Raw genomic sequence first — 8,720 nt, forward strand, 5'->3', positions numbered from 1 at the left:
TGACCACAAAACTTCAGGAGTTGGATAGTTTACCACATTCTATACCATTGTGCTCCGCTCGCGCGGCAGCTCCGCTATCAAGACAAATTTGGGGATGCCTCACCTCTTGGACTGCAGTATATAACAACCAAAACAGCCACCACTAACATACAAATGATGCCAAAACCAATGACTACGGTCTTGCCACCCCACTCTTTGCCTGTTGAGGAAATATCCTAAGTATTAATTATCAATATCAAAACAAATGTCAAGGTTGAGTAAGTGCAAGCAATAAACCCACCATCAACAGCTGTGCGCAACATCAACACTTTTTGGGTATAAATTCAACGTTGTATTTTGTAACGAAAGTAATCAGACATGCATGGACAACGATGAAAAGAAAAATATGACAAAATAGTTTTTTCGACTAAATATTGTAAATACAATGTTCTCAATGTTTTTGAGAATCCACCAAGGCGCATATGAAAGTACAACAAATATTTGATGATTTATTCATTGTGTCCAATTTCAAGACAAATTTGGGATGCCTCACCTCTTGGTTTGCAGTATATAACAACCAACACTAATGTAACAATGATGCCAAAAGCAATGACTACGGTCTTGCCACCCCACTCTTTGCCTGTTGAGGAAATATCCTAAGTATTAATTATCAATTTCAAAACAAATGTCAAGGTTGAGTACATGCACCCAGTAAACCCATCCATAAGAGCGATAAAACTAAATTTTCAAAACAAAGTACAACAAAACCTTCACAGACCGAAAGAGCAGCTGAAATTGAAACACTCGGCCAAGATTCTAGCTAAAAGAAGTTTTAGTTACGGAGATACGAACGATTTGATTTTACCCAGAATTTAGTTGAAGTGTATGGATCCGTCACCTTTGTGTCCTATCGGAGGAGCCCAAAGATGGAGGCCAAAACACGAAAGTCGAAAATCTTGTTTATATTGCACGCACTTCAATATTTTAAATATTTTATTTCATAAAATTAACAATCATCTACTTAGATAAAAACGTATTATTTCACTAAAATTTATCTTCCAGATCCCTAAGCGAAGCTAAGACAGAATTGCCGAAGAAAGGGCTCAATTTTGCAATAACTCCTACTCGGATTCCAGCGGCAGAGATTATTGCTAAAATTGAATTCTTCCTCAAGCATGTTAAGGCCTGGGTTATGCACCAATTCTCTCCATTAAAAAATAATTTCTCTGGTGTTTCTTCTCAAAGTATAACCAGCTTTCTCAAACTTTCTTAGATCGTGGTTCTTTACAAGTTGGTTCCAATAAACGGGAAAAATTTAGGTCACGTGACCATGAAAGTTTCAGAAACTTTCATAAAATTTCATTTTAATAGTAGGTGCTCAATTAAAGTCGTTCAATTGACGTTGAGAATGGTTGGCTAACGTTTTGTGTTAAGAAGATATTTGACAAAACTGGTCACGTGACCTGTCAAAAATATCCTTTATGCCCATCTTTCTCCTTTCGTAAACATTTTGGTCGACCAACTTGGAACTTGGGTGCCTTACAGCCGCCCTCCACAGACTTCAGGCAGATAACACCCTACCATCTCGGAACATCTATGAACAACAAGAGGGTGCGGCTATGGGTAGTCCGGTCTCTGCTGTCATTGCCAACTTATTCATGGAAGTCTTTGAAGGACAAGCCCTACAGTCTTGTGATCCTGAGTTCCTACTATACCAAGAGTTTGGAAGCGCTACGTCGAAGATATCTTTTTTCATCACCAACAAGTAAGTGTAGACAGCCTACTTTAGTTCCTTAACAGCATCCGTTTTACCATGGAAACCGAAATCGACAACAAGATCGCCTTTCTCGACACCATAGTACACAGGGAACCTAACGGCCGCCTCGCCACCAGCGTCTACAGGAAAGCCACCCACACAGACCAATACCTTGCGTACGACTCACACCATCCACAGTCGTTAAAACGCGGTGTTGTTAAAAGTGTTTGTCACGCATTTTCATAGCATTCGAAATTGGGAAATTGGATTGGAATAATACGCTTTTAACTGAGTAGATGATTGGCAACTTAATTTTTATGATGATTGTTATTGAACATTTGAAATGTTTATTTTCAACCTTCATGATTTGACCGCCATATTGGTGTCGCTCAATGAGACAAAAAGATGGCGGACCCATACATTTCAACTAAATTATGGCCATAATCAATTGCTTGTATCTTCGAATCTAAAACTTCTTTTAGCTAGATTTTTGGTTGAGTTATATATATTTTGGCTACTCTTTCGGCCTGTAGAAGTTTAGTTTTATATAAATCCTGGCAAAATTTTTGATGACGTAGGTGCAAATCAAGAATATAAGAGACACACTAGCAGTTTGCAGTCGAAACGTCGCGGTCAATCAATCGTGAGACAAATGAATGAGTATCATTTATTACTTTTCCACGATGAATAATATTTTTCATTCTATTAGAATTTCCCTTTTTCTAATGCTTTGAAAATGCATGACAATGATTGCGTTATAGAATTTGATTCGCGATTAAGTCTAAGACCGAACTTCGAACATACAAAATTATTTTGGTAAAGCTTTTCTTTTAACGGCGTAAACAAAATATTCAACAAACAGTTTCGTGGAGTGAATATTTTAGATTTTAGTTTTTCCATTACGTCAAGGCAACAATGGGCCATTTTGCTGCGCATGCACGCCATACCTGAGCTCATGTGTACTGTATAGAACAGTAGGAACTTGTTAATAAAGCGAATCACCGTAAGAAGCTTCAATTAACTATGGTTTTACTGAAGAAATAAGACTATTTGATGCCAGCTTTGCTATAAAGGTGACTGTTATGTTATTCTTTTTTTTATTACGATGTCATGTGTATAAATCGCCTGCAATGACATGCGAAAATATTTGCCTTTCTTTCATATCATATATTCATAATTTGAGCTTTTCGGCGTTTTTCTCCTTGAAATATTTGTAAAAGTATTGAAAATACCACTGTACTGCAAGCAAAAATGATAACATCTAAATGTGTTTATTGTGTTTTGCTTATGGATCTTTGACTGGAAAATTCGGGAATTATATTTTTTGCCCATCAATGTTGTAAACATTGTTTGAATAGTCATTTATAAATTGGTCAAACGTTCTGTAATTTCAAATGCTCGAGCCGAAATAATGCATATTTTAGTTATATGTTTCCTTGCCGGTAAAGGGATTCTCGATATCCCAGCCAATTTTATATCTTATATTTTATATTTTATATTGTATATCTGTTTGTCTTTATTCTCAAGTGTTTTTCTGACTTGTGAGAGAAACTACCACACAAAATTCATTTGATGTGATGTCTTTGTTATCTGTGCTTTCGACCTATCGTGTTTGATTAGTTAGAAAAATTGAGGAAAATAGAGCAATTATCACTTATCTGCAAGGGCATAGTCTTGCTTTGCCTATGAATAAATCATATGTCTAGAGCTATTATTCAAAAATCGTTTCTTTGAGAACATTTTTTAGCCGATTTTACATGTAGCTGATTAGTTACTGTGAAAATTATAAGAAAGAGAAATAAATAAATCGAACACCGAGACATCTTGCTACAAGCTAAATGCGTGGGTACCCTGTGTTGAGCCTGCATTACTATCTCACAGCACAGCAGTTCGCGCATGGTCATGCAAAATAGCCCCTTGTTCGTCAAGACACAGTTTATACAAACACACTTCGAGACAAGTATAAACATAGGTCGAAAAAATTGTATTTAAACAAGGATCATAATTTACCTTTTACAACAAGCTTTACGTTTCTCGTCTGACCAATTCCTGCAGTATTAATGGGTACACAGTCCAATTTGTTCTCTCCCTTGACATTGAGTGATAGAGTCACTGCAACACTTGTAATTTCACTTTTAATTGATTTGCCGTTAAGGAACAAAGAGATATGTGGTGGTGGGATACCATCAGCTTTGCATGTGACAATAACCTTATCTCCAAGACAGTAAGCGTTCTTTTCTGGCTTAATCTTTAATTCGGTAGAATGAGGTTTGACTGTATGGAAACATTAAAAATCTGGATTAAAAAATCAGAATGATGTGAAACTGAATGTAACTACTCTAAAAGATTACTCTGCGACAACAAGACCAAAACAAGTGAAAGACAAGTGCACAGGCGCCAAATCATCCAATTTATAACCGGTTTTTAACCGGGTAAATAGGCTCTGCTAGCAGGGAAGATATTCGTAATGATGATTACGTGCGAACGCACACTACAACGCTGATAGAGCTATCCTATTCAAATATCCAATTCAATAAAAATCTAACATATACATAACGGAGCATACCTAGTATAGTCAGAAGAATAACACCAGGATAAGTAGAAGCAACAGAATTAAATCCAACCATAGCTTTGTAACTTTTCATATCCGTAGCTCTGACTAAGTTCGCCATTGTGAATCGTATGGTCACAATAGGGAAACGCTGGAAGATGCTAAAGGTCATGTCTGATATACGACTGTTATAGCTTGGATTTTCGATGAGTGTTCCCCCTCTTCTCTTGAATGTCACTAGTTCCACCGTATTTGGTTCTTCTGCGTGGAAAATTTTGACAAAAGTCCAATGTTCGTTAACGTCAGAGTCTGTTAAGTTAATAGACCAAGCCAATGTCGTTGACTCTCCTTCTATGGCTGTTACTTCGTCTTTTGCTGACCACCAGACTTTGCGCATGCCACGTTCTAAGATTCAATATAAATAATTTTCTGGGTTAATAGATCGATGGCTACTTAGCTTTATCACTTACTTGTCTTTTAAACTTACCCCACTGCAAGTAGTACCCCAAAACCAAAACCAAAAGTAAAACCCAGACCGAAAAAACTGAAATGATGAGTCGCATCGCTGGTCGCATCGTGTCGTTGTTGCACTTTCAGTCTACGTTCTGGCAAAAAAAACTCGGAAATGTAAAGACTTTGGCAAAATGTTAGACATAAACTGGTGAAAGTAATCGAAAGTAAGCCCGTTTGAAAGAGAAATAGCCTTACATTATGCCTGAAAAAGTGAGTACTTGTGGACGAATTATGCTGAAATGCAGTTTCCTTCGTTTTACCTGGGCTACCTGTTAGAAGTCAGAATAGAATAGAATAGATACTTTATTTTCAAAGAACATACGTCGATGATTACAATAGATAATATAATAAAGATAAAATAATACTAATAGAAACAAATCAATTGCTATTAAAAAGACCTCTATTAATAAAACTTCTTTTAAAACGCTCAGTTCTAATATGCGGTAAAATACGGATGTCCCCTATCTCCTAAAGCCCTAGTTTTCCTAGGCGGTAATAAAACACTCAAAGGACTATCTGAAGCAACAACAACTTTCAAAGTCAACGAGGGGAGTGGTTAATGATAATGCATTTTATTTCTTTTTTTATTCAAATGCCATAAAATATAATTTATACATCCCTTTAACCTTGCAACCTTAGAAAAGATTGAAATTCAAAAAGAAAAGCGAAAAATATTTAAACATAAACATTGATTGTATTCCAGTTGCCCGAGTGAACGCTAGATTCAGATTTTAATAACAACTTAAAAATTTCTCGCGCACTGATTGGTTTTTTTTTTTTATCATCAATAAGAGGACAGACAGTTTAAGTTGACGTCAACGAGCGCGCGCTCTTTCCGTTAGTTGTTTTGATCAGTAAAAATGAGAAGTTTTTATCGTTTTTGTTATTGTAAAAAACAAATCAACTTCAGATTTTTATGTGTCTGTCGTAGTTGTACACAAAAATCTGATGTCAATTTGTTCAACGGCATTTGCATATATTAAATTATCAATGCAATCTATTGTTATGATAATCCCTGTCTTAAATACCCTCCGTATAAATTATCTACCACTCCTTGCAAGTAATCGGTCAAGAGCACAAAGTGTGCTTTGTAACCCTCCCGACCCACCCTCATAATCCGTGTTCGGTGATGACACTTTCTTCTTCAACGTCGGGTTCTTTTGCGAGTTTTCATCTGGTAAACCACTAGCAAGCAGGAAGGAGGCAAAAGCACCCGACAACATGACACTTGGCGTCGTATTTACATACGATCTGGAGTGTTTATCCCCATATCTAATTATCATAACAATGAAGAAGAGAATACTTTCGGATCCAAGGAGCACAGCTAGCGGCGTATGCCGAGGATAGCCGATGTTATCCGAAGTCCCGCGTACTGGCTGGTCAACTTGGCTGCTCTGTTTGCGACTTCTGACGACTTTTTATTGACTGGGAAACGTTTGACCAACGTTTCAAACCATGATTCGGTAGGATTCATTGATTTCTACGAGGTAATTGCAGCCATTTTTGTAGTGAAACTTAACTATTTTTTGGAACAAGCTAGGCACATAGGTTTCATCGAATATGTTAGTTTTGTTTCATTAAAGTGCTTTCAGGTATTTGCAATAATGAATAGCGAGAAAGAATTTATCACAAAAAAACGACCACTGAATTGGCGTGTTTGTGCTATACGAAGCATGTCAACAATGTCGCTTCATGAACGATTTTTACAGAACCGTTGCGATGTAAAGCTGAATCAGATTTTTTACGGTGACAGTATTTTAGCAATTTAAAGAGATAACTGAGCTCCGTAAACAGAATATTAAGTCCTGAATACCTGCAAGTGAATATTCTACATAAACATGATTCAAAAATGATGCTGTGTATCTATCAGCAGTAGACACATGTACTCATCAAGTACGTATTTTTTTCAGTTTTTCTAGCTTTGATGACATTTCGTCAAGCTTCAGTGAGTTTAATATATTTGATATAAAGTACAATATTAGTGTGGGTGGCATAAAGATTCCTCGTATTGCAGAATATGCTTCAACATATTTCTGTAACTTATAAGTTCGAAGAAGTTCGAGTTTATCTGTTAAAAAATAGCATGGATTATTAACAACAGAAAATGTTGTGTAAAGAATTGTCACGGATTGTAATACTTTGGTTGTCATTTTTCTTTGGAACTACAGGTTAAGAACGTTTCTCTTTATTGATATATGATAATTTATTTTTTTAAAACTTTTATTTTATATATAATTTTATATTCTTTTCGCCTACAGAAGGAGAGATAATATGGAGTGGTGCTTCGTCGATTACAGCCGTTCAAGGAGAGACCATCACAATGGCATGGATGGTTAATTTAACTTCTATTGATAGCAGTAAAATCTGGACTTACGCAAAAATTATCCAAGTTCAAGAAGGAAGGACTACAGAGTTAATGTCACTGCAGAAATCTGGGATTGAAATCATTGAAGATCAAAGATATCAGAGACGTGAATCAGACTTGAATTTGAATATTCCGCAAACTGGTGCAACTGTTACTATAAAGTTTACCATGAAACATTTGGTCAGATTGACGGATGAGAAACACTACAAAGCCATGTTGGGGTTTTCGTCCGATTCTTCGACATTTTCGGGCGCAACATCTCTTCTAATACTAGGTACTATTTGATGTCCAAATTTTTGCTCTTTATTTCTTTAACTCATCAGATAAGAAGCCTAATTTTCCCGAAACCTCATGTACATATATGCATAATTTATTCTTTATTCACTAAGATTTTAAACAAAGATTTAGATTCAAGCTTATATTGTTTAACTCAGTCAGTAACTATAAATAAAATCATTGAATTTCTGGCTACAAATTCACATAAAAAGATGGTATGCTCAAGATTGGGGACATGCCCTGGCAATAGGGTCTACCTTCATGTAAACAGGACCAAAGTAAGACCTGAATCTAAAAGGGAGTTTTATTGGCCATTCCCGAGGTCGAGTAAAAAAACTGTGTCGAGTTGACATTGCAGTGCATTGTGGGACTGTTGTTTTGGGAGACATATATTTCCAAGATGGCGTCTATTTTGTTTCCCAAAACAATCCCACAATGCATTGCAAAGCCAACTCGACTCAGTTTTTCCTTAATCATGGAATGGCTCATTGCAATTGTCTTTCGATCGTTAGAACATTTTACTTTTAGTAATACGAAAAAAGTGCACTAACACCATTTAGACGAAGACTATAAATTGGAATTGAAAACCCCCAAAATACGCTAAATGGCTAAAATGTTTCATGTACTTTCAGCTTTGTTTTTTCTTTCATGAACAAATTCATTTTCTTTTTACCCGGCAGACAAAGTCAAAAGTTGCAAGTGGACAAAGCAAGAGTCTTCGAATCTTTAAAAGGTAGATTACCCACATGAAATGATGAGTGGATGGATGAATGGATGGATGGATGGGTGAGTAGGATGGGATGGGATATTTTCACTCAGGCCAAAAATAATTTTTATATAGTCATTATCGAAGGTCACACTGCGAAAAAATTTTTTTCATTACATAGCCATGATATAACGCGCGCTCTGATTGGTTAACTAGAGTGCGCGAGCGTGCATCCAGAAATGGATGGTGCACGCTGACGTGATTGAGTAGCGCGCGCCAAATATTGAAGATTTCGTTTTAACAAAATTTGAATTTTTTTTGATAAACAAATATTTTTAAAACGGTTTTTTGACCATTCCTTATTTGGTTTATAAACATATTCTAAACGTTTGCTGCTTCTGATAACTGGGTATATTTTGCCGTTCTTTGAGTCGTTTCGAGGCATTCTTAACTTGTTGATGTTCATTAAAAGTCTTCAAAAAAATTCAAAAGATTTTTAATGTTTTGAAACAAGAGAAAATGAACTAAGAGAAGAAATCCCCCTATATTGCCTTGTAACCATCATGTGCACAGT

The 8,720-nt window shown here is 36.1% G+C and overlaps 2 protein-coding genes across 4 annotated transcripts in view; one reads left to right on the forward strand and one right to left on the reverse strand.

Annotated features, from left to right (window-relative positions):
• The window catches only part of LOC116305478 (uncharacterized), a 78,439-nt gene extending 73,303 nt beyond the window's left edge, over positions 1-5,136 (reverse strand). For 2 of the 3 annotated variants that reach the window (XM_089038207.1, XM_089038205.1), the window contains exons 1-6: positions 4,995-5,136; positions 4,774-4,891; positions 4,302-4,691; positions 3,746-4,009; positions 533-619; positions 104-199 (exon numbers count right to left, since the gene is read on the reverse strand). In XM_089038207.1, coding sequence (XP_088894333.1) covers positions 104-199; positions 533-619; positions 3,746-4,009; positions 4,302-4,691; positions 4,774-4,861 — 925 coding nt within the window. In that variant the 5' untranslated portion in view covers positions 4,862-4,891; positions 4,995-5,136. The other variant, XM_089038206.1, reaches the window with a different exon arrangement.
• Positions 5,137-6,006: 870 nt separating this feature from the next.
• Positions 6,007-8,173, forward strand: LOC148906684 (uncharacterized). The gene is made up of 3 exons (XM_089037643.1): positions 6,007-6,286; positions 7,058-7,438; positions 8,121-8,173. The coding sequence occupies exons 2-3, from the start codon at positions 7,120-7,122 to the stop codon at positions 8,168-8,170; spliced, it is 369 nt and encodes a 122-aa protein (XP_088893769.1). The 5' UTR covers positions 6,007-6,286; positions 7,058-7,119; the 3' UTR covers positions 8,171-8,173.
• The last annotated feature ends 547 nt before the right edge of the window (positions 8,174-8,720 follow it).

This window comes from Actinia tenebrosa, unplaced genomic scaffold, assembly GCF_029948245.1.
Source record: "Actinia tenebrosa isolate PJP-AT-01 unplaced genomic scaffold, QUT_ActTen_1.0 PGA_scaffold5__44_contigs__length_20552954, whole genome shotgun sequence".
In the NCBI taxonomy this organism is placed as follows: Eukaryota; Metazoa; Cnidaria; class Anthozoa; order Actiniaria; family Actiniidae; genus Actinia; species Actinia tenebrosa.

Excerpts from the sequence above, each read along its gene's own strand:
- LOC148906684 (XM_089037643.1), top strand. The coding sequence starts at position 7,120 with ATGGCATGGATGGTTAATTTAACTTCTATTGATAGCAGTAAAATCTGG. Across the intron at positions 7,439-8,120 it reads AACATCTCTTCTAATACTAG|ACAAAGTCAAAAGTTGCAAG; the intron begins GTACTATTTGAT and ends TTTACCCGGCAG.